Source organism: Callorhinchus milii, unplaced genomic scaffold (genome assembly GCF_018977255.1).
Source record: "Callorhinchus milii isolate IMCB2004 unplaced genomic scaffold, IMCB_Cmil_1.0 Scaffold30, whole genome shotgun sequence".
NCBI lineage: Eukaryota > Metazoa > Chordata > Chondrichthyes > Chimaeriformes > Callorhinchidae > Callorhinchus > Callorhinchus milii.
Window position 1 is genome coordinate 3,196,284 of NW_024704771.1, and position 25,793 is coordinate 3,222,076.

General features: G+C 46.8%; 3 protein-coding genes across 3 annotated transcripts in view; 2 read left to right on the top strand and 1 right to left on the bottom strand.

Moving 5' to 3' along the window:
* Positions 1 to 1,203: 1,203 nt before the first annotated feature.
* On the top strand, positions 1,204 to 2,130 carry LOC103185582 (probable G-protein coupled receptor 139). The gene has a single exon (XM_007904177.1). The coding sequence runs from the start codon at positions 1,204 to 1,206 to the stop codon at positions 2,128 to 2,130; it is 927 nt and encodes a 308-aa protein (XP_007902368.1).
* A 6,729-nt stretch (positions 2,131 to 8,859) lies between these two features.
* On the bottom strand, positions 8,860 to 14,571 carry LOC103185544 (zinc-binding protein A33). Its single transcript, XM_042344782.1, has 7 exons — positions 14,362 to 14,571; positions 14,159 to 14,212; positions 13,621 to 13,716; positions 13,303 to 13,533; positions 12,763 to 12,785; positions 10,418 to 10,533; positions 8,860 to 9,457 (listed from the first exon to the last, which is right to left on the bottom strand). Exons 1-7 carry the CDS (start codon positions 14,569 to 14,571, stop codon positions 8,910 to 8,912), a joined length of 1,278 nt encoding a protein of 425 aa, XP_042200716.1. The 3' UTR covers positions 8,860 to 8,909.
* A 6,963-nt stretch (positions 14,572 to 21,534) lies between these two features.
* LOC103191551 (zinc-binding protein A33-like) overlaps positions 21,535 to 25,793 on the top strand; it is a 10,964-nt gene continuing 6,705 nt past the window's right edge. Inside the window, exon 1 of the mRNA XM_042344783.1 lies at positions 21,535 to 22,413. Coding sequence (XP_042200717.1) covers positions 21,535 to 22,413 — 879 coding nt within the window. The remainder of the gene's footprint in view (positions 22,414 to 25,793) is intronic.

Genomic DNA, 25,793 nt, shown 5'->3' on the forward strand with positions numbered 1-25,793 from the left:
ATAAAACGTCTCAGAGAAGATTTGATACAAACCAAAACACATTTAAAATATGCTATTCTGTAGTTTTGCTGAGTACGCAATCTGGGATTGATAAGTAAACATGGAACAATAGTTTTAGGACACAGCGAGATGCAGGTTCATGACTATGAAGATCAAATTCGGGGCTAAAATATTTCTTTAAACGGAAATGGACATAGGACCACCACAGGAATGAATGTTCAAGATGAGATGTTTAAGAATGTTTAAGAAGCAGCTTGACGCTGCAACTGGAAGACTGTGGTGTGTAGATTCTGGAAACGCGAGGATCCTATTCAAGAAGAAGTTCTGAAAGGCTGTTTAAACTTCTTAAACCGAGTCTTTTTTTTGATCTGACTCCAGTGAAAACTCCTCATGTGCTTAAGTGTTTCCAGACCTGATAAAGTTCCACATATGTACGCTATTACCTACACATGGAAATTTCTCAGCGTCCGGATTGAGATGCAAGCCCTCTCCCTTGACACAGAATTTTCTTTCGGCGGGAGTGTAATCGGTTTCCAGAGTGTAATCCAATTGCTGGAGTATTAACGGTTGTCATTGAGATCTCTGTCTGTCAAGCTTCCCGCTCAACAAGTCTTAGCTTTGGGCGACAGGCCCAGTTAGAATCTCTTCTCCCACTGAGCAGTCTGTCTTTCCAAATCGTGTCACTACGCCAATTTACTGGTCTTTCATCAGCAGTGCCTTAGAGTAATGCCAACTGGTCTTTGGAACTTGTCCAACAAGACAAAGGACGGAGTCAATTCTAACCGTTTGAGTGGAGGAGTCCTGTAGTGTATTGTGTGGAGCGCTCGCCTGACAAGCTAGAGGATCTGGTTTGATTCCCAGGCAGGGCAAAACCTTAGCTCTGTTTCCTTACTCCACAGGCCTCTGGTTATCTAGCAATTAGTTGGAAACCGGACGTTAGTTGATTGACAGATCACTTTCTGCGAGTAATAATCAATCCAAAAAAATAAATTGGGTCACTCAATCCATGACTGTTTGTGGGACACTGCGCAATTGGCTGCCGAGTTTCACCCACACAACACAGTCAATTCGCTTACTAATTATTCCGTGAAGTGCTTTGAGACTTCTGAATGACGCAATATCAAATGCAAGGATTAAGATTATAGTTTGCTGCCAGGAGTGATCAAGCATGAGCCGGCGCTTCATAGAACCTGAGCCAGTGAAATGTTTGTGGTTTTTCCTGCAGCGATCGCGGTGACCATTGTGATCCTGGCCCAGGGAATGTGCGGACTCTCCAAATGCGTCAACCGCTATCTGGTCGCAATGGCCATTTCTGACCTCCTGGTCATATTCATTGGTGTGATCCTGAGGAGGACATTTCTCCTCCACCTGCCATACTTGCCTTTGTTCCACACCCCCGTGTGCAGCCTGAACCTTACCCTGCGCTTCTTCATCATTGATATCTCTGTCTGGCTGACCGTGGCCTTCACGTTCGACCGCTTCATTGCCATCTGCTGCACGAAGCTCAAAACCAAATACTGCACTGAGTGGACAGCGCGCCTGATGATCTGGGCAATCTGTACATTTTTATGTGTGGAGAATATCCCTGTATATTTTGTGTACCAACCACAGTTGATAGTCAATGGGCAGCCCTGGTACTGCACCATCAAGCCCAGCTTTTATGTCTTTCCCGCCTGGAGGGTCTTTGGCTGGTTGAACATCATTTTAAACCCACTGCTTCCCTTCATCCTCATCCTCCTCTTCAACACCCTGACCATCAGACATGTGCTGGTGGCCAGCAGGGTGCGGCAGGGTCTCCGGGGGTCTGCTAAGGGGAGGGATGAGGAAATGGAGAGCCGGCGGAAATCCATAATCCTGCTGTTTACCATCTCGGGCAGCTACGTGTTACTGTGGCTCACCTTTATGGTCATTTTCATGTATTCGATGGTGACAGAGACTCAGCCCCTGCAGTCTGACTACAACAGCCCTTTCACCATCGCTGAGCATGTGGGTTACATGCTGCAGCTCCTGAGCTCCTGCACCAACACAGTCATCTACGGTGTGACCCAAACACAATTCAGGCAACGGCTGAAATACATCTTCTCTTACCCCATCACTCGCTTACTGGGCCACTCACATAACCATGTTTAGCTGTGCTGCTCTCTTTGGTCTTCACAACATTACACCCACACACAGACACATAGAAATTTGAATAAGAATATATTGGAATATCAATGTATCACTGTGGCTCAATTAGACCGAGAGCGAATCCTCTTTCCAGATAGGATTCCAGAACAAGAGAGTAGAAGCTTATCAATGAAGCTGGCATAGGAGTTAATCGCAATCAGCGATGGTGAAGGGAGTGTGGATTTCCCCAGAAGATGGCAGAGGGATCAACAGGATGACCTGCCAGGTACATATTTGTGAAATCAGGTTATTAAGGGGTCTGAGGACCAAAATTGATGAACCAATAAAGAGCTACATGTCTAACCAGTTCTCAGTCGACAGAAAGTTTTAACAAGAAAATGAGGGTCCAAAAAATTGTGAGCTAATATCCATCAGTCCATCGTCGTGTAGTGTCGATGTTTATTTCTTCTAACTGGTAAATAAAAAGCTTGGTTTAACTGTGAAAAGGCTATGTCTTGAAGAGAATGGAAGTGAAGCCAAAAATTCCACACAGTATAATAATCCACTCATAGGTTCGGAGTGAAACCAGAGAGTCGATGCAGTATATTACACACACAGATTGGGAGGGAAGATAGACACACCGCATGCTATACTTCAGACACTGGGGATGGAACTCGAGACGCCATATGGTTTAATGTATTATAGAAACTCAAAGATTAAGAATATTTGGAAGTAATGACAGAGAACAGATGTAAATTGTTGGGTTTATGTATGAACAATGTGGGTCACGCCCCATATCACACTGCCTTGGCATTACACCTATCCCACCCCCCCCCCCACCCAATATCTCAACCACTAATATCATAGCACCATCAGTAGTACTGAATGACCTGGGTCCACAGTAAAACATGTCAATGCTGATGACAGAATAGCCAGTACTTGGCTCATCAGCAGGACTTGGAGAATCACTCAGGGAGGAAGCTTTTCTCACTTCACCATTTAAGCCAAAGCCCTTGATATAGAGTGATTGCAGAGGGCAAACAGCTGGAAGCTTCCCAGACAGTTCTCTCAAAGCAATTCGGTTTGAGCTTGTTAAATTAAATGCAGGGATGATTAAATCACAGCAGTCCCCCAAAACACACTCTGAAGTCCCAAATCTTTGGCTGTCGCCAAATCAACCAAATTAGGCAAACAGGGTAAATCGTGCCAGGGAGACAACGCTCATTTCCAGACATAGGAACAATTTCATCTGTAAAATTACGTACACATGTGAAACTCTTAGTCTGATTTTCAATACACTGAAGCATGGCAACGGACATCAGAATCCTGGTGGACAGAATAAATGAATGAATGCAATACATGTGAATAAAAGTGCATGAGAACCTTGGCGTTATAAATGGATGCATAGAGTGCAAAATCAAAAAAGTTACGCTAAACATTTACAAATGGCTGGTTGAGCCTCATCTGGAGTATTGTGTCCAATTCTAGGCACCACACTTTAGGAAGGATGCCAGGGTCTCGGAGAGGGTGCAGTGGAGATTTAGACGAATGATACCAGGGATGAGAGACTTCAGTTATTTGGAGAGACTACAGAGAGGCTGGGATTATTCTCCTTAGAGCAGAGAGGATTGAGAGGAGATTTAGGAATATCACATCAGAAGAATGTGCTAAGTGTAAGAAGACCAAGGTCCATCCAGTTCACCTTCCACCATCCTAGCGGTAGCTTGACATGTGGTGGGCCAAACTATATATTTCATCCTGAGATATTATTTTCTAACAGAAATCGATCCAATTTGTTCTTGAAACAAACATAAATTCGGCTTCCACCGTTTCCCTAGGGAGCCTGTTCCATAAGTTTTTTACCCGCGCGCTGAAGTTGTGCTTCCACGATTTGTTCGGAATTTACCCCCCCACCATCATCACCTACCAATCGCAGTCTGTGTCCTCTAGTTCTACCATTCAGTACAAGATAAAACAGCGTATCACGGTCTACATTATCTCGTCCCTTCAGAATCTTAAAGACCGTAATCATATCTCCACTCAACTCTCCAGCGTTAACATGCCCAGGTTACCTAATCTCTCCTGATAGTCCAGTCCTATGATGGTTAATTACATTTGTAACCAACACAAATTATTTAATCAATTCACATTTATTAACACAAATTAGTAAATAAATGCAGATCAAAGTTATACATTTTATCAAATCAAATTATTGCTACAACAGGTGAGTGAAGTTCACTACAATGGGTTGATCAGATCAATATAGTGGCTTTAATGTTGGAATTAGTTTGCTAAAGTGCATTGATCCTTGTTGAATGTAATATATCCCTCTTTCTTCGAGATTGGTTGTGATGAAGTACTCCATTCTCTCTTCTCTGATATAACCAAAGAAATCCCTGATTCTTTATACCTTTTTGGTCACACTCCCTTCACCCAAGTACAGGTCATTTATGTAGATTAAAAAGAGCAGTGGTCTTAATACTGACCTCTAAGAGACAAAATGGTATACTTCCCTCCAGTCAGAGAAACAACCGTTCGCCACCACTCTCTACTTTCTGTCCCAGACAGTTCCGTATCCCTGCTGCCTCTGTCCCTTTAATACCTTGAGCTTCTATTTTGCTTACAAGCCTCTTATGTGGCACTTTATCAAACGCCTTTTGAAAATCCATATAAATGACATCAACCTTCACCCACACTCTCCTTTACTTCATCGAACAACTCAGGTTTGTTAGACAGGATTTGCCTTCAACAAATCCGTGTGCTTTATTAACCCATATTTTTCTTAGTGAAAAAGTATTTTATCCCAGATTATAGTCTCTAGAAGTTTGCGCACTACTGTCATTAGGCTGACTGGCCTGTTGTTCCCGGGTATATCCTTCTCCCCTTTTTTGTACAGGAGAGTAACAATTGCAACGCTCTAGTCCTCTGGCACCACCCCGGTGTCCAAGGAGGATTGAACGATTGTGGCCAGAGGCTCTGCTATTTCCACCCTTGCTTCCCTCAGTAAACTAGCATGCATCCCATTCAGACCAGGCAACTTATCTTGAGCACATTCACAACACTTTTCGTACCTCCTCTCGCTTTATTCTTATCCTATCCAATATCTCTACCCTCTCCTCCAATACTATGGAATTGGCTGCATGCTCTTCTTTTGTGAAGATTGATCCGAAGTACTCAGCCATACCCTCTACCTCCACAAGAAGATTTCCTCTTTTGTCCATAATTGGACCCACCCTATCTTTGACTAACCGTTTATTTTTTATGTGCTTATAAACTACCTTAGGGTTCCCTTTTATGTTACCCACTAATCTTTTCTAATGCAATCTCATGGTCTCTCTTATTTCCTTTTTCAGCAATCCTCTGTAATTTCTAAATTCTGTTTGATTACCTGTATTTTGGAATTGACATTTTTCATAAACCTGCTTTTTCTGTTTTACTTTAATCCCGACTTCCTTCATCATCCAGGGAGGTTTGGATGCTCTACCTTTCCCGTTTGTGGGAATATATTTGTCCTGTCCCCGAACTATCTCTTCCATGAATGCTTCCCATTACTCATTAGTTGTTTTACCAATCATTTTTTTCCAGTCTACCTTGGCTGGGTCCCTTTCAACTCATTGAAATTAGCCCTCTTCCAGTTGAAGTATCTTCACCATTGATTACTGCTTTTCCCTCTCCATAAGTACTCTAAACCTAATGATGTCATGATCGCTGATCAGATGCTCTCCTACTGAAACCTGCTCCACTTGCCCCACTCATTCCCCAGAACTAGATCCAGCACTGCTTCCATCCTCGTTGGGCTGGAAACATACAAACTTTGATCCACAAACTTTGATCCCGCACACATTTCAGGATCCTTCCCCCTCTTGCCCTTTAAACTGTTATTTTGCCAGTCTATGTTAGGACAATTTAAGTTTCCCATTAGCATTACTCTATTGGTTTTGCATCTTTCTGAACTCTGCTTGCAGATTTGCTCGTCTATCTCCTTCCCATTATTTGGTGGTCTATAATATACACCAAATAGAGTAACGGCTCCTGTTCAGCTCCTTGACTCTAACAAATAGATTCTGTTTTTGGGCCCTTAGGCATATCGTCCCTTTCCAGGGCTGTAACCGTGTCTTTAATCATTATTGCCACCACCCCACTCATTTAGTTCAGTCGCTATCCTTCCTGAATACATTATAGCCAGGAAGATTCAGCTCCAATTCCTTCCCTTGCTCAAGCCAAGTCTCCGTTTTTGTCACTACATCATAACCCCAAGTGGCAATTCGAGCCTGCAGCTCGCCAACCTTATTTGCACTCCAAGATGGACTGAGTCTGCTCTGCATTTCTTCCCCGTCTCAAATCATAGAACTCTACAGCGCAGAAGGAAGTCATCGTGTCTTTGAAAAGAGCAATCTAAACCAATGCCATTCCCTCCGGTCTCTCCCCATAGCCCTGTAAGCTTTTCCGCCTCAAATAATTTTCTACTTCTCTCTTAAAAGTTGTTATCGAATCAGCTTCCACCACCCCTTCAAATCCAAACAACTGGCTCCGAACAACTCTTCCCCTCCTACTGTTTCTTTAAACAGCTGTTTTAAATCGATGTCCCCGGGTTACCGACCCATCCGCCAGTGGGAACTTCTTCCTTGTTCACCTTATCAAAACCCCTCATAAATTTGAAAACTTCTATTAAGTTTCCTCTTAACCTTCTCTGCTCCAAGGAGAATAACCCAAGCTTCTCCAGCCTCTCCTGATAACTGAAGTCCCTGATTCCTGGTACCATCCTGGTAAATCTCCTTTGCACCCTCTCCAATACCTTGACATCCTTCCTAAAGTCTGGTGCCTAGAACTGAACTCTAATCAGGTCTAATCAGTGTTTTATCAGGGTTCATCATAACTTCACAACTTTTGTATTCTATGCCCCTATATATAAAGCCTAGTAACCCATATGCCTTTTTAACAGCTTGATCTGCCTGTCCTGCCACCTTCAAAGATTTACCTATATGAACGCCAAGTCTCTCTGTTCCTTCACCCATTCTAAGATTGTACAATCTATTGGCTCTCCTCATTCTTCCTCGCAAAATGCATCACGGCGCATTTCTACAGATTAAACTTCATCTGACACATTTCTGCCATTTTACCAGTCTGTCTATGTCCGTTTGCAGTCTGTTACTATCTTCCTCACTGTTTACTGCTCTTCCTAGCTTAATATCATCTGCAAACTTGGAAATTGTATTCCCTATACCCAAGTCCAGGTCATTTATATAGATCTAAAACAGCAGTGGTCCCAATACTGACCCCTGGGGAACACCACTGCACACTTCCCTCCAGTCAGAAAAACAACTGTTCACCACCACTCACTACGTCCTGTCTCCCAAGCAATTCTGTATCCATGCTACCACTGTCCCTTTAATACCTTGGGTTTCTATTTTTCTAACAAGTCTCTTATGTGGCACTTCATTAAACGCCATTTGACAATCCACTGGCTCCCCATCCCCCAGAGGATCGAGTTCAAGATCCTCATCCTCACCTTTAATAATAATATTCCCTCCAAAACCAAGAACAATAATAAATTGGTCATTTTCAATCTACGACTGTTTGTGGGACATTGTTGTGCGCAATTGGCTGCCGCGTTCACCCACAAATATAGTCAATTCACTTTACAGTGTATTCTGCGAAGCGCTTTGGGATGTCCTCCCGACGTGAAAAGCGCTATATTAAATGCAAGGATTATTATTATTATTATTATTAAGGCCATCCATGGCCTTGCCTCTTCCTACCTCTCTGACCCGCTGACTCCCGACCAACCTGCCCGCTCCCTCCGTTCATCGGGCTCCGGCCTGCTCCATGTCTCCCACCCGACCCGCCCTACCATTTGTGGCCAGGCTTTCAGCCTCTCTTCCCCATACTCTGGAACTCCATCCTACGGTCACTCCGCCTCACAACCTCCCCTTCCTGTCCAAGGTCCTGGAACGAATTGTCGCCTCCCAGCTGCGCGCTTTCCTCTCCACCCATTCATTATTCGAACCCCTTCAGTCGGGTTTCCGTGCTGCCCATAGCACAGAAACTGCCCTGCTCAAGGTCACCAATGACATCCTGATCATCTGTGACCAGGACTCCCTCTGCCTCCTCATCCTCCTCGACCTATCGGCAGCATTCGATACTCCTCCTCCACCGCTTGTCCTCCCACCTCAACCTTTCACATTGTAGGAGCGATGTAGTTTTTGGTCACCTGCGTACCTGTCATTTATGGAAGCCCCTCACTGTGCTTCCAAACCATGTATGTCTGCCACCAAAATATGGATAGTCCCTGTGTGGGGGGGTGGAAGTCACACTTGCACCTTGCTTATTCAGTTCTGGAGAGATTTAGTCAACAGTTGGCAAAAGTTAAGGCTTCAGGAGCTAAGAGTTGGTGTTGGGATAACTACTGGAAATAAATTAGCCAAAACTACACAGCTTACCCTTAAGAGCATTGTCCGGCTACTTGTTGAGTTTGGACTAACTTTCCCATCTGAGGCTGTGACATGTATAAGTAAACCAGGTCATAGCCTAGAGCTCAAGAATGATAATGTACAAAAACAACTATTCTGACACATGTCTATTCAATATATTTATTTAGGAAAAATACAGTAAACTATTCAACACATTTTTACCTTTTTAAAAAAAAATTGCAGGTTACACAGTCTGTGAGTTACAAGTTCAACATGGATCTTGGACCCACAACATAACATTCTGACTCAGAATTGAGAGGGTGACAAAGTCTGACATTTTTATTTCTGGAAGTGTGAAGGAAGGGGTGAAATAAACATCACGTCTTTAACAGTTTAGCAATCATTAACAGCACAGATTCTCAGTGGCTTCCGGTTTACCCCATCGTTGTTCAAGCCAGGACTGAAGAAGGGATACAATTTCTCAGTGAAGTTGACATTGAAAGTATGGAGATGAGACATGTTATCCGCATTGTAGAATGACACCTGTCCACCCTCATAGTCCAGGTAAACTCCGATCTTCTGTGGTTTCACTTCCAGGGACAAGCTGGTTGGGAGTGAGGGCCAACCCCAGTGAATGTTCCCTTTTCTCAGGCCCACTTTCCAGTACCCAGTTTGTGGAGATGGTCTGATTCTCCCTTTCCTCTTGACAGACTCTCTGGCCACTCCCACATCCCACACAGCCTTGTTCCCCACCTGAACTTCCCAATAGTATCTCCCTGATGTGAATCCTTCAGATCCCAGGACACAGGCCCAGCGATCAAACCTCTCCGGGGTGTTGGGGAGCTTCTGCCGTTTGTCTCTGTGTCTCACACTGGTCACGTTCGGAGACAGGACGAGCTCAGGATGGGCTGTGTTTGGATCCAGAGTCAGAGGGGCTGGAGCTGAAAGATACAACACAGACATATTTGGTGAATTCTATTGAAGTTACAGCCAAACCAAACAAATCATCAGGAGCCAATGGCAGTACCTGTTGGGAGTCTCCTCCCAACCCACAAGATTTGCAGGTGAATATGCTCTTAAATACAAGCCACAAAATGAATGTTTGCAATTTACAGATACAAGGAAAGAGTTCAAATGAAATGTTAACTGTCCAAAGGCATTGGACATCAACAGTTTTGTAACGTGTCATTGTAAAACAATGAACATATGAATTGGACTCTGATAAAAAGAAAACTGGAACAAAAGATGTGATTGCACCAAGATGACACATTATTCAGTTTGAATACTATCAGGTGAGTGTAGGCATGAAGTATATCCGCGCAACTTGATTGGTCTGGGCTTTATGTGCACCAGGTGCTTCCACATAGACTTCCATGTGAACATAGTGAACCAAACAAGTCTAAATAAAGGGCGAGATGCCTGAAAAACAAACGAAGATGAACTATTTAAAATACAAAATTACATTTGTATAGCACCCTTCACATTGGGAGGTGACGTGGAACAGTGGAGGGAGTCGGCAAGTTGATATGGGGTCAGCAAATCTTGTTAGAAGATTGCTGAAGTACAACACCCTCTACTCCCCCAGACAACCCCCTGCACCACCAGTGATTAAACTTAAAATCTTAATCTTAAGAATACAGTGATAGGTGACAACCCCACTGTGTTTGATTGAGATTTTGCCATTATTGTTGATTAATAAAGTAGAAAATTGATGGCAAACTCATCACCTTAGAACTAGATCAAGTCTGATGAGACCTCATTATTATCGCTGCCACTCCCCACACTCCCCCAAGCCGACCGGTCATTAAAATCTGAAATATTCTCCACAGTTCAAGGATACTTGCTGTGCAGCATCACTCAACACTAACCATTTTATGAGGATCAGAACACAAGATGTTTACCTGGGCTGATGCTGTCTATCATTACTCTCCAGGCTATGTACTGTATAGGCCCTTTAAATATCCCCACAGGCAGCTCAGCATCAACTAACATTAGTGGACCATCCTCTTCGCTGACTCTGAAATATACAAATTTTCATTATTATAGCGACTTAACAACAACAACAACAAATTCAATCTGTAAAGCCACCTGGTCCGGACGCGATCCATCCCAGGTTACTGAGGGAAGCAAGGGTGGAAACAGCGGAGACTCTGGTCACAATCTTTCAATCCTTTTTGGACACTGGAGTGGTGCCAGAGGACTGGAAGGTTGCAAATGTTACTCCCCTGTACAGAAAGGGGCAGAAGGATAAACCTGAGAACTGCCGGCCAATCAGCCTAACATCAGTAGTGGGGAAACTTCCGGAGACTATAATCCGAGACGATATAAATTCTCACTTAGAAAAATATGGTTTAATAAAGGACAGTCAACATGGATTTGTTAAAAGCAGATCGCGTCTGACAAACCTAACAGAATTTTTGGATGAAGTGACTGAGAGGGCGGGTGAAGGTAGTGCGGTAGACGTAGTTTATCTGGATTTTCAAAAGGCATTTGACAAAGTGCCACATAAGAGACTTATAAACAAAATAGAAGCCCACGGTATTAGAGGGACTGTGGCAACATGGATCCAGAGCTGGGGCTGGGAGAGAAAGCAGAGAGTGCTCGTAAACGATTGCTTTTCCGACTGGAGGGAGGTGTGGAGTGGTGTCCCTCAGGGGCCGGTATTGGGACCACTGCTCTTTCTGATCTAAAGTAAAGATCTGGATAGAAGGAGCACAATTTCCAAATTTGCAGCCGATACTAAGCTGATGGTACAATCTTAAAGGGGGCAAATGAACAGAGAGACCTTGTAGTCCACATAAACAAATCTCTGAAGGTGGCAGGACAGGCAGATAAAGCTGTTAAAAAAAGCATTCGGGATATTAGGTTTTATAAATAGGGGCATAGAATACAAAAGTCAGGAGGTTATGTTGAATATTTATAAAATGCTGGTTAGGCCTCAGTTGGAGTACTGCGTTCAGTTCTGGGCACTGTGCTTTAGGAAAGATGTTCGAGCATTGGAGAGAGTGCAAAGGATGTTTACCAGGAATGATGGATCTTAGATATGAGGAGAGGTTAGCAAAACTAGGATTATTCTCCCTAAAGCAGAGAAGATTAAGAGGGGGTTTAATAGAGGTTTTCAAGATCATGAGGATTTGATAGGTTGAACTGGGAAAAACCATTTCCACTGGCGTGTGGGTCAGTAACCCGAGGATAACGATTTAAGATAATTGTTAAAAGAAACAGGGGGGAGGTTAGGAAAAGATGTTTCATCCGGTGAGTTGTTGGGCTCTGGAATGCATTACCTGAAAGCGTAGTGGAAGCCGATTCAATAACCACTTTTAAGAGAGAAGTAGCTGGGTATTTGGGGAGGACAGGATTGCAGGGCTATGGAGAGAAAGCGGGCCAGTGGGATTGAGTTGGATTGCTCTTTTAGGAGCTGACACGATGGGCCGAATGGCCTCTTTCTATGCTGTATAATTCTATGATCATATATAAACTGAAGTCCCATCTGTCTGGGGCTGGTGGAAGCCGGTTATCCTATAGAAGTATGGGATAAGAGAAAGGAGTTTCCCCCAGTCTTGCTGATTGGGCTATATTACTGTGCACAAGTTGGCTGCTGTGCTTCGCCTAAAAAGTACGAGCTTTGACGTATATTTTGTGAAATGCCTGAGACGGTTTCCAACGTTATAGGCACTATAACAGTAAAATTATTATATGTTGCAAAGAATTTGTTGTTCTGTCAGCCACATTATCCAACAGTTGCAGCAACTCCTCACCGTTCTTAAATATATGCAAACCAGACAGTTACACGTTCTTGTAACCAGACGGTTCTACGTTTGCCGCCAACATTTCCCCGAGCGTGGAATCTTGTGCACTCTCTCTTCCTGGAAGGATGCTCGCTGCCTGCATCCTTCCAGAATCTACAAGCTAGCGATTGGCCAGAAAAGGCTTTGGAACCAAGGAGTGTTCATCAAGGGCCACCAGCTGGAGATTAACCATCTAAAACTGCAAAATTAGCCACTGAGAGCTCTATCTGACAAGCTCGTTGCTCACTTGTCCAGCTAGGACCACCCTCCCTATTAAGGTTTGGGTTTGCATCATCAAAAGCCAACAGCTGGGAAGATCCCCTGTCCTCGTGAGCAATTTGCTTCTCCAAGTCAGGCTGACTGGTCTGTCATCCACAGTATCTCATCTGCAAAAGGACCTCGCTTACCTCCCCTCTTCCCCCTACAGCCCCAAGGATAAAGTGATGATCATATCATACCTTTCCTTCCGAGACACTTCCTCCTGATGAGAAAAAAAAAGCAGAGATTTGAGCTCAAACTAAGATTAGAGTTTGTAAAACCACACATAGAGAATGGAAATCTATGGCACAGTTTAGTGCAATTATTACAGGAATGTTATGCTTTGAGCACATTGTAATGTTGAGCACAGTACTACAGGAGCGCTGGAGTGTCAGTCAGAGTATCAATCGGTTCACATTAATTAGGGTCCCATATTTAATTCAGTGCATATTAAAGAGTCTGTGGCAACTTCTTGTGCCAAAGCATGAGACCTGCTTACAGATAGACACTCACTAACTTATAGACACTGTGTACATATGTGAAAAGAACATTAAACCATCAACATCTATTTAAGTCAGACTTCCAATTTCTCCTTCAGCCTATAACTTTTACTGAAATAAATTATAATAATCCTTGCATTCGACACAGCCCCTTATCACGTCTTAGAGACGTCCCAAAGCTTTAATTTAAATTTATACTGAGTAAAACTACAAAAAAAATTGTAGTTTAAATCCCTTTACCTGCAGAAAGGCAAGCACGTCGTTTCCCATCAGCTTCTGTAAATCTGAGAGTTTTTGTTCAACGGAATCTAAACTCATCCGAATCACTTGCAGATTATTCTCCATTCTGTGTAAAATCTCCTCCTCTCGTGCTCTGAGCTCTTGGATTAAACACTGCTGGCGGTCATTGAGAATCTGGTGCATTTTAGCAAACTCAGCCGTGATGTGGCTGTGCAGACTGCTCGCCTGCTCCTGCAAAGTGAAGCATCAGACATTTCATAGGTCACAGGTTCAAGAAGAAACACAGCAGAACCCAGACGCACATCAACAGAAACTTGCCTTGAGTGCTGAAATCTTCGCTTTCTGCTCAAATTCAGAATGGAGCACAGTGACCTTTCTCTTAGTAACTGAATGGAAAGCGGATTCCAGTTTGCCCTGAAATAAAAAAAAATGTAAGTCAACAGAATCAGAGTCCTCTTTAGTTACAGCAAGTCTTCGCAAATGTTCTGCAAAGAGTCATTGTGGAGTCCTGTAGATCAGCGCAAGTGAGAGGACTTAGGCCTGATTCCCAGCAGGCAAAACATTGGGCAAGTTTCCTTACTCCACTTGCCTGTGTTTGCCTTCCAGTAAGTAGTAACCTGATTGCTAGTCGATTGACGGAGTCCTTTTCCAGGGGTAATAAACCTTGCAAAAAAATAATTTGGTCAAAAATGGTTTGGGACGCTGTGGCTGCCACGTTTCACCCATAAAATCTACATTCAATTCACAGTACATTCTATGAAGCACTTTGAGACATCTCAAATATATATATGTATATCAAATGCAAGGATTATTATATTATTAACATCAGCCATGTTACAAATTCTGCTGCATTTACCTTGTAGATATTCGTAGCTTTTTCTATCGGCATGACGTTGTGCGATTTATGGCTCTGTCCCTCAAAGTGACACATCACACAGATAAGTTTCTTGTCAGTTTCACAAAACAGCTTGAGTTCTTCTTGATGTTCATCACAGTAATATTTCCTTTCTCCCATTTCAAAGTCGTGCTCAGATTTTGAGCTTTTTCAGCCAATTTTGCCAGCATTCGATTTGCTCTCAGTCGATTCGTTGGAGACACCCATCGACACTCCGGACAGGTTTTTGGCACCTGCTTCTCCCAAAACCCTGTGATGCAGGAGCGGCAGAAATTGTGGCCGCACTCCAGGAGAACTGGATCCTTGAAAAAATCGAGGCAAACACAACAATTGAGCTCCTCTGTGAGGTTCTCGACTTGCTCTCTGGAAACCATCCTCCTCCACTGCTCAATGCCACAAAGTGACTTTCCAATCCTCCTCCCTCCCCTCCTCTCCTCCCTCCCTCCTCCCTCCCCTCCTCTTCCACATCCCATCCTCCTCCCAGTCTTCCCCTCCCCGTCTTCCCCTCCCCTTCCACTCCTCTCCTCCCCGCTTCCTCTCCCCCTTCTCCTCTCCCCTCCTCCTCCCTCACTCCCTCCTCTCCTTCCCCTCCTCTCCTCTTCCTTCCACATCCCCTCCTCCTCGTCTTCCCCTCCCCATCTTCCCCTCCCCCTCCCCTCCTCTCCTCCCCCCTTTCTCTCCTCTCCCCTTCCTCTCCTCCTCCTCCTCCCCACTCCCCTCCTTCTCCTCCCCATCCCCTCCTCCTCCTCCTCATCCTCCTTCTTCTCTTCCTACAAATTCTGTCCACCCCTCTCCCCTCCACCTCCTCCCCTCCTATCTTACCCTCCACCTCATTGTCCTCTTCTCTACGGTACCCCCTCCTCCACTCCTCCCTCGTCCTCCCCTCCTCTCCCCTTCTCCACATCCAACAACTCCCCCCCTCCCCATCCAACTCTCTTCCCTCCTCCTCATCTCCTCTACCCTCTCCCTCGCCCCCCTCTCCTCCCCTCTTCCACCTCCACTTCCACTCCTCCTCTTCCCATCCTCCACCCATCCGGAATCCCTCGCCTCCTCCACCCCTTCTCTCCCTTCTCCCCTCTCCTTTCCTTTCCTCCTTCACCTCCACACTCCCCCCCTCCTCCCCTTCCCCTCCTCTCCCCACCCCCCCTTCTTCCATCCTCCACATTCACCCCTCCTCCACCCCTCTCCTCTCCGCCTCCACCTCCACTCCTGCAGAAACCCTCCCCTCCTCTCCTCCCCTACTCCACCCCTCCCCTCTGCTGCCGTCCTTCAAATTTAACCCTCCACATCCCCTTCCCTATCCTCTCTCCACCCACTTCCCTCCACCTCATCCCTCTTCCAGCTCCGCATCCTCCCCCTCATTCCCTCTTCCCCCATCCCCCCCACTCTATCCCTCCTCCCTTCCCCTCCACTCAACCCCTCCCCCTCTTGTCCCCTACCCCCACTCCTCTCCTCCTCTGCCTCCATCCTCCAGAACTCTTCACCTCCTCCTCCCTCTCCTCCTCCACCACCCATCCCCTCGTCCTCCACTTTTCCTTCCCCCCTCACCCCTCCCGCTTTCCTCCTCTCCCTTCCCCCTCCACCCTTCCTCCCCCTGTCCACCCCTGCCCTCCTCCTTCCCTCCCCTCCTCCACCCATTCCCTACGTGCCTCCAACACTCCCCTCCACCATCCCTCTCCTCCTCCACCCCTCCCCTCCTCCACTCCTCCCCCTCTTTGGCTCCAGCCCCCCCCCCCGCCCGCCCACCCCACTCCCGTCTCAATATCTCCTGCTGCCCCGACCCCCTCACAAGCCCATTTTGGGTTATATTCTCTGTTAAGATGTGTTCTTTGTCAACTGAAATCTATATTTTCTTATCTGTAGGACATAAAGCAGCTGCTGCAGGTCAGTGAGTCTCTGATCTCTTGGTGAAGTTGTCAGTCAGTTTTTGTCCATCTCACACTGTATTGGAGTCCTGTAGCTCAGTGGTTAGAGCACTCACTTTGCAACTGAGAGACCTGAGTTCAATTCCAGGCAGAGGGCCAAACCTCGGGCGAGTTTCCTTACTCCACACAGAGCCTAATAATAATCCCTCCAAAAAAATCAATAATAAATTGGTCATTTTCAATCCACGACTGTTTGTGGGACATTGCTGTGCGCAATTGGCTGCCGCGTTCGCCCACAAATATACAGTCAATTCACTTTACAGTGTGTTCTGTGAAGCGCTTTGGGACGTCCTCCCGACGTGAAAAGCGCTATATCAAATGCAAAGGATTATTATTATTATTATTATATTGTGGTCACGTTGGCATTTTGTGTTCCAGGTGTCAGCTTCAACACATTGTCCCAACCTCGGCTTCCACCGAGCTCTGCACCGACTCCATCCTCACCCCTTTCCGGTTTGTGGACATCTGGGATCGGATCGGTGCCTTTGTACCAGGTCAGCGTGTTTGTGACTGACGCGGGATGTGCCGCGCGTGACTGGTGCTCTACCTGTCTTGACACTTTGCCTGGTGCTCGGCCTCACACCCTGACCCTCTTTCTGTCTGCCACAGCTCCTGAGTACCTGAAACTGGATCCGAAGACGGCCCACCCACGGCTGGTGCTCTCAGACGATCTGATCAGTGTGGTAGACGGTGACCGGCGGCTGGAGGTTCCCATCACCCTGTCTCGCTTCAGCCACTGGCTCTGCGTGCTGGCCAGCGCCAGCTTCGTGTCAGGGAAGCACTTCTGGGAGGTGGAACTGGGCAGTAACCGCTCCTGTATTGTTGGTGTGGCAGCTGAGTCTGCCAACCGCACCCTGACTCGGGCCCTGACCCCGCAGGACGGCTACTGGGTGATTGAGGTGGTGGATGGGACTCGGGTCAGCCTGCAGACCCCAGAGCCCATAGTTCTTCCCCCCCTGGAGCGCAGCCTCAGGGCCATCCGTCTGTACCTGGACTATGAGTTGGGGCAAGTGTCCTTCTACAGCGTCGACAACCTGGCCCACGTCCACACCTTCCGCCACATCCGCTTCACCGACCCCGTCTTCCCGCTCTTCAACCCCCACAACAGGAAGTGCGAGGGCGCGAGGCCACTGAGACTGAGCCAACGGATACGACGGCAGCCGTCAGCTCAGTTAGATCTGCCCCTGTCACATATCAGCAAATATGCGACGTCCCACAAGCAGCCGTAAATGACTGATTTTATCCGGGGGATCGTCGGGGAACTTTATCTAAAATGACCAGGTAGCGGGGGATGCATTTGTAGAGTCCGCACATCGCCTGAGCCAGGACCACAATGGTCAACGCGATCCCTGCAGGAAAGTCACAAGCACGATCATACATTTCATTGGCTCTGGGACTGTGAACGGCGTTGGCTGGGGGACAGAAAGCAGACAGTAGTGGTGAACGATTGTTTCTCTGACTGGAGGAAAGTATACAGTAGTGTCCCCCAGGGATTGGTATTGGGACCTGTTCAAATATATTGATATCACCTCGGGATACATTGGCAAACAGCACCGAACTTTCCAAAAGGTTTGATAGTCAAATGATTAAAAGTAGCTTTGCTGGACGGGTTGAGTTTGGCTTCTGATTACAGTTCATATTTTCCTGGGAAGATGTTCACTCCTCTGAGGTGATCAGCAATCGGACCCTTGAGCGCAGCTGCAAGAACACTGGACCACGGAAAGAAAAGTCTGCAGCCTCGGACACCTGCCCATCTCGAGGCTGAGAAGCAAGCAGGCTGTGAAAGACTGCCCAGAAGTTGCCAGAAAGGTGAGGGCTATCTCTGCGACAAGGGGAGGTGGAGTGAGAAGCGCATGAAAAGAAAGACGTAGCTTTGGAATAGTTGGAGTTGTGTAGAGGGTCAGTGCTCTTCCCAGTGGAATCGATATCGATTCTACTGTACCTATGTATACGTACAGGCGGGTGAGGGAATTCACCCAGTAAGAAAGTGACCATTAAAAGTTGAAAGAGGAGGAGTAGTGGGTAATATGTTTAGTAGTGGTTGGTCCACAGGTTTGAGACACGGAAATCAGGTGAGACAGCACGAGTGAGGTGTTGGGCGAAGAGCTGATTGTTTCTGTTGGGTTTCCAGGAGTCACTCTCTGTGTTTTATGTTACAGAATCAGTTGTCCCCGAAGGGATTTCCAGGGGCTGATCTCTGATGTGTCTCCAGTGTATGTCGAGGTGCGATCCCGGACTACTGTTTAGTCTGGAGTACGAAACAGTGCCTGGATACGTGTTGTTGTCCCTGTATCATCAGTACTACTGCTGTTGTGTACGACTGGTTGGGTCCGAGGGTTTACCGGATGCCAGTCCCTGTTTATTGTTGGTATCACGAAAGTCAGTTGTCCCTGAGGGACTTCCAGGGGCTGATCTCTGCTGTGTATTTGTCTGGAGTACTGAGCAACCCCTCAGTGCGTGCTGCGTGGTAAATGTTTTGCTCACGTAGATTTGTTGTGTTGTTATTGTGTTGGTATATGTAGTATAATTTGAATACAGATTATTAATCGTATGTTTCGTCTTAGGCAATAAACTCTATGCTCTTACCACTGCCCGTTGAATTAATAAAACTTTACAAACCACATGTCTTTTTATCCTCTATAAATGACCTGAACTCGGGTATAGGGAGTACAATTTCCAAGTTTGCAGATCACACAAAGCGAGAAAAGAAGTAAACGGCGAGGAGGATAATAACAGACTGCAATCCAAGGCCACAGGCGGACTGGTGAAATGGGCAGCAACACGGTGGTTTAAATTTAATTCTGAAAATGCGAAATGAAGCATTTTGGGAGGAAGTATGAGGAGAGGCGATATAAGCTGATGGTAGAATCTTAAACGGGGTTAAAGGAACAGAGAGACCTGGGGGTTCATATGAACAAATCCTGGAAGGTGGCAGGACAGGACAATAAAGCTGCTAAACAAAGCACATGGGATACTCGGCCTTGTAAAGCGGGGCATATAATACAAAAGTGAGGAGGTTATGGTGCCTCCTTCAAGACCCATCTCAAGACCCTCCTCTTCACCTTGCTTCCCGCCTGCCCTCCACCCTCCTGTTTCTGACCCCCCAGCTCGGGTCCAAAACTCTGACTATCCAGCGCCTTCGGACAGCCTCCTGACACGAATGGCGCTCGAGAAATGTAATTTTGTTGTTGGTACTGGGAACGAGGCACTTCCGTTATGTGGAGAGACGAGAGTCCCAGGGATTATTCTCCTTAGGGCTGAGAGGTTAAGGTGAGATTTAATAGAGGTGTTCAAAATTATGAGGGGTTTTGATAGAGTAGATAGGGATAAACTGTTTCCCCTGGCAGGTGGATGAGTAACCAGGGCACATTGATTTAAGATAATTGGCAAAAGAAACAGAGGGGAAGTTAGGAGAATTTTTTTTTAACACCGAGAGTTGTTACGGTCTGGAACGCAATGCTTGAAAGGTGGTGGAAACAGATTCAATGACAACTTTCCGCGTGGAATTAGACAGCTATATGAAAAGGAAAAATTTGCAAGGGTTTGGGGAAAGAGCGAGGGAGTGGGACTGATTGGGCAGCTCTTCCAAAGAGCCGGCACAGGCACGATGGGCCAAATGGCCTCCTTCTGTGCTGTAATATTCTATGATTCTATACAACTGTTCTCAAAAATTCCACTGAGCAAACGTCTTCTCACCCACACACATCCCCTGACGCACCCCCTTACGTAAACACCCTGACACCTCTTCTTGGCTGTATCCTCTTCTTTTTTGGAAGACCACTGCAAAGTACTCATTCAGTGCATCAGCCGCCACAAGAAGATTGGTCCCTAATCGGTCCCACCCTACCGCTGACTAACATTTTATTCTTTACGTGCTTATAAATTTCCTTAGGGTTCCCTTTTATGTTACCCGATAATGTGAGGCGAGAGCTGCAAACACTGAGCTACAGGACTCCACACACAAATATGTCAAGTACAAGGATTTTTAGAATTATTGTTATCTCATTGACCTTGAGAAGAGCTCGGAGCGGGTTAAACGTTTCACAGCCTCTGAAACACCAGGTGTCAGCTAATGAGTCATTCAGCGATGAAAAAAGAGTTGCAGCTGATGTGAGGGATGTGTAGGCAATCTTAAAGGCTCGGTTAAAGCGCAAACCGCTCCCAATTAAACATGATACAGAAACATTGCCTTAATGTCACCAGCCTTATAAGAACATAAGAATTAGGAGCAGGAGAAGGCCATTCGGCCCCTCGAGCCTTCCCCGCCATCCGATAAGCTCATGGCTGATCTTCAGGCCTAACTCTAATTACCTGCCGTATCCCCATATCCCCTAATCCCTCTGGTTTTTAAAAAATCTATCAGTCTCAGCCTTGAAGATGTTCAAGGACTGAGCATCTACAGCCTTCTGGGGGAGTGAATTCCATAAGTTCACTACCCTCTGAGTGAAGAAATGTTTCCTCAACTCTGTTCTAAAAGGCTGACCCTTAATTTTAAGACTGTGACCCCTGGTTATGGATTCTCATACCAGGGGAAACAGACCCTCAGTGTCTACTTTATCAGCCCTTTAAGAATCTTATATGTTTCAATAAGATGTCCCCTAATTCTTCTGTACTCTGGAGAACACAGCCCCAGTTTATTCAGCCTCTCCTCACAGGTCAGTCCCCCCATCCCAGGAACTAACCGAGTGAATCTACGCTGCACCCCCTCGAGGGCAAGTATGTCCTTTTTTAAAGAAGGAGACCAAAACTGCACACAATATTCCAGGTGCGGTCTCACCAAAGCCCTATACAGTTGCAGCGAGACTTCCCTACTCTTGTACTCTAAACCTATGTATGTACCAAACCTATGTATTTTTAACGTGCTAATCATGTAAAATCTGACTTATACGTTACTTCACACAAGTCACATGTGAAATGATTTATGCTCTCATCCATGCGTTCATCACCTCCCAAATGCCCTCCCCAGCTCCAACAGGCACAGGATCCAGCTAATCGAGAACTCCGCTGCCCGAATACTCACCTGCACTAAACTCCGAACCCCCATCACTACAGTTCTGTCCAGGCCCACTGGCTCTCTATTGCCAAATGGATGTATTTCAAGATCCTCACACTCGTTTGCAAATCCTTTCATGCTCTCTACCTCCGACATCTGCCTCCGCTCGACTGGCTCCATCCTTCTGAACGTCCCTCGTGCCCTCTGTTCCACTAATGGTGGCCGTGCGATCAACTACTACACCCCGAAACTCTGGAGCACTCATCCTCTATCCTTTCCCATCTTCAGGTGGCGCTTTGTACGCTTTGAGCAATCTCATATTAAATGTTACGGTCTCAACTGATACAACCTATGTTAGTTTTACTGTATTAATATTTTCATTAATGTTGTCTCTCTGGACCAGGCCTCTCTCCCTTGCGATGTCCTCGTGGATCCCAGCTGAGGGGCTGATCAGTGAGGTGACCTGCCCTGTCTGCCTAGGCCTCTACCAGGACCCTGTGCGACTGCCATGTGAGCACAACCTGTGCCGGGCCTGCCTGGGGGAGTGTGAGCCAGGCCTGGGGGAGTGTGAGCCAGGCCTGGGGGAGTGTGAGCCAGGCCTGGGGGAGTGTGAGCCAGGCCTGGGGGAGTGTGAGCCAGGCCTGGGGGAGTGTGAGCCAGGCCTGGGGGAGTGTGAGCCAGGCCTGGGGGAGTGTGAGCCAGACCTGGGGGAGTGTGAGCTAGACCTAGGGGAGTGTGAGCCAGACCTGGGGGAGTGTGAGCCAGGCCTGGGAGAGTGTGAGCTAGACCTGGGGGAGTGTGAGCCAGACCTGGGGGAGTGTGAGCCAGACCTGGGGGAGTGTGAGCTAGACCTAGGGGAGTGTGAGCCAGACCTGGGGGAGTGTGAGCCAGGTCTGGGGGAGTATGAGCCAGGCTTGGGGGAGTGTGAGCCAGGCTTGGGGGAGTGTGAGCCACGCCTGGGGGAGTGTGAGCCAGGCCTGGGGCTGGGGGCCGAGCCAGAAACGGCGGCCGGAAGCCAGGCCAGGGACTCGGGGCCCTCGCTGCGCTGTCCCCAGTGCCTGAAGACCATGTCCAGGTTCCAGGTGAAGAGTAACCAGCTTCTGGCCAACATCGTAGAGCGGGTACGCAGGCTGCGGGTGGACGAGCTGCCCCTGGGTACCATGTGCCCCAATCACCACGAAACCCTCAAGCTTTACTGCACCGAGGACCACAAGCCAATCTGCGTGGTGTGCGGCGTCTCCCGGGAACACCGAGACCACAGCATCATCCCCATCCACGAGGCCTCTCAACTCTGCCAGGTAAGCAGCCTCCCTCTACACTGGTCCATCCACACTCCCAGGTCAGGGTTAGAGACAGAGTAAAGTTCCTCTACACTGTGCGTCCACACTCCCAGGTCAGGGTGAGAAACACACTAAAGCCCCCTCCACAAGCTACAGAACCACTCACACAGCAGTGGTCCCAATACTGATCCCTGGGGAACACCACTGCACACTTCCCTCCAGTCTGAAAAACAACCATTCACCCCTACCCTCTGCTTTATGTCTCCCAGACAATTTTGTATCCATGCTGCCACTGTCCCTTTTATCCCATTGGGTTCAATTGCTAACTCGTCTATTATGCCGAACCTTATCAAACACCTTCTGAAAGTCCACATACACGACATCGACTGCACTGCCTTCATCAGTCCTCTCCGTTGTATCATCAAATAACTCAATTAGGTTTGTCAGACACAATTTGCCTTTAACAAATCTATGTTGACTGATAGGAAAACACGAGTTAATTAATAAGTGAAAATTAGTTTTGTCTTGGATTATGTTCTCTAGAAATTTCCACATCATTACAGGATTATCCCTCTCCCCTTTTTTGAACGGGAATGTAACATTAGCGACCCTCCAGTCCTCAGGCGCTTCTCCCATATCCAAGGAGGATTGAAAGATAGTGGCCAGAGCCTCCTTTATTTCCGCCCTAACTTCCCTCAGCAACCTAGGATGCTCCCATCCAGACCGGGTGACTTTTCCACTTTGATTGCCGCTAAACTTTTAAGTACCTCCTCTCCATCTATTCTATTCCTACCCAATTTCTCTACCTCCTCCTCCTTTACTGTGACATTGGCACCATCTTCTTTTGTGAAGACAGATGCAAAGTACTCTTTCAGTGCCTCAGCCGTGCCCTCTGCCTCCACAAGTAGTTTTCCTTCTTGGTCCCTAAATCGTCTCCTGCTTTGACCATCCTTTTACTCTTTACATGTTTATAGAAGACTTTAGGGTTCCCTTTTAGGTTACCTGATAATCTTTTCTCATATACTCTCTTTGCCCCTCTTATTCCTGCACCAGGCTTCGGGACCACATCACTCTCACCCTCGCTCGCCTCCACTGGCGCCCCGTCCCCCAGAGGATCGATTTCAAGATCCTCATCCTCACCTCCAAGGCCATTCACGGCCTCGCTCCCTCCTACCTCTCCGACCTACTATCCCCCTACCTACCTGCCCGTACCCTCCGTTCCTCTGGCTCCGGTCTGCTCCACGTCCCCGCCCCAACCGCCCTACCATCGGTGGCCGGGCCTTCAGCCTCTCAGCCCCTAGGCTCTGGAACTCTATCCCCAGTGCCTTCGCCGCTTCCTCCCTTTCCTCCTTCAAGGCCGGTCTCAAAACCTTTCTCTTTGACCTTCAGCCTTCAGCTCCCCTCTCGACTCTCTTCCCCCTCCTCGCTCCCTCCCTTCCCTTCCCTCACACTGACCATTTCCCCACTGCTCGGGTCCTGACCCAACTGTACAGTGTCTTGGGATGTCCTCCCGACGTGAAAGGCGCTTTATAAATGGAATCTTGTTGTTGTTGTTGTTGTTCCAAATTACTCTGAACCTAATGATACTGTGGAGTCCTGTAGCTCAGTGGTTAAAGCACTCGCCTTGCAAGCGAGACACCTGGTTTCAATTCCAGACAGGGCGAAACCTTGGGCAAGTTTGCTTACTCCACACAGAGCCTAATAATAATCCCTACCAAAAAAAAATATATTGGTCAATTTCAATCCACAACTGTTTGTGGGACATTGCTGTGTGCAATTGGCTGCTGCATTTTGCCCAAAAATATAGTCAATTCGCTTTACAGTATATTCTGTGAAGCGCTTAGAGACGCTAGAAGACGTGAAAAGCGCTATATCAAATGCAAGGGTTATTATTATTATTATTATCACTGTTGTCTAGATGCGCTCCCACTGAAACCGCTCTACTTGCCCCACTTCATTCCCCAGGACTAGATCCAGCACTGCTTCCTTCCTTATTGGACTGATCGAGAAAGTTCTCCTGTACACTTTTCAGGAATTCTTCCTCTTCCATGCCCTTTGCCCTGTTTTCTTCCCAGTCTATGTTTGGATAATTGAAGTCCCCATTATCATTACTTTAGTGCTTTTACATCTTTCTGGAATTTACAAAATTTGCACATATGCCTGCAAAACTGCCTTTGTTTTGCATTTCTACCCTGTCTAATCCCTCCTCTTTCTGAACTACGCTTTACTCCGAAATTACCGACCTCTCCCAGTCCTCTATGTTCCCTGTTTCTGCTCTCCGATATGACATCCTGATCCCCTCCAACCCTCCCTCCGCCAAATTATTTTAAACCATCCCCTGGAGCTTTAGCTAACCTCCCCTGAGGACATTGGTCCCAGCCCTGTTCAGGTGCAGCCCATCCACCATGTACAGGTCCAACGTGTCCCAGAACTGGTCCCAATGCCCCAGGACTCTGAAGCCCTCCCACCTGCACCTTGTCTCCAGCCACACGTTAACCTGCTTTATCGTGCTCGTGTGTTCATAAAACAACAATCTTGTTGTTCCTATACACACTTGCATGTGGTACTGGCGTAATCCAGAGATTACCACCTTTGAGGTCCTGCTCTTTCGTCTCCTCCCAAGATCCTGAAACTCTGCCATTAGGACCTCTACCCTTTTCTTTCCTATGTCATTGGTTCCAACATGGACCATGACTTCTGGCTGTGCCCCTTACCCTGCAGAATGTTTTGCACCTGTTCCATGACATCCTCCACTCTGGCACCAGAGAGGCAACTCACCATGTGAGACTCACGTCTGTGGTTGTAGAAACGCCTGTCTATCCCCAGACTATACCCACAGATTCTGTGGGTATTTTATTATTTTACCAACAAGTTCTCACTCTCACCAAGTTCCTGTTGTATAGGCCTCATGCTGATTCCCAGATCAATACATTTCACAGTTTGCTCTGGTGAGCTCTCTGATCTTTTTGATATACCCGAATGACCTGAACTAGAGTATAGAGAGCAACTTTTTAAAGTTTGCAGATAACCCAGAATTGGGAACGTGTTAAACAGTGAGGGGACGGTAGTAGACTGCAGGAGGGACATAGACAGACTGGTGAAATGATAAGGCACGTGGCAGATGAAGTGTAATGCAGAGAAGTGTGAGTTGATGCATGTTGGGTGTAAGAATGAGGAGAAGCAATATACAATAAATGGTAGTTTTCAAGGGGATACGGGAGCAGAGAGACCTGGGGGTTCACATACACAGTTATTCGAAGATGGCAGGACAGGTTGATACAGCTGTTAAAAAAGCATATGGGATCCTTGGCTTTTAAATAGAAGCATGGAGTACAAAAGCGAGGAAGATCTGCTGAAACCTTTGTAAGTCATTGGATAGGCCTCAGCTGGAGAATGTG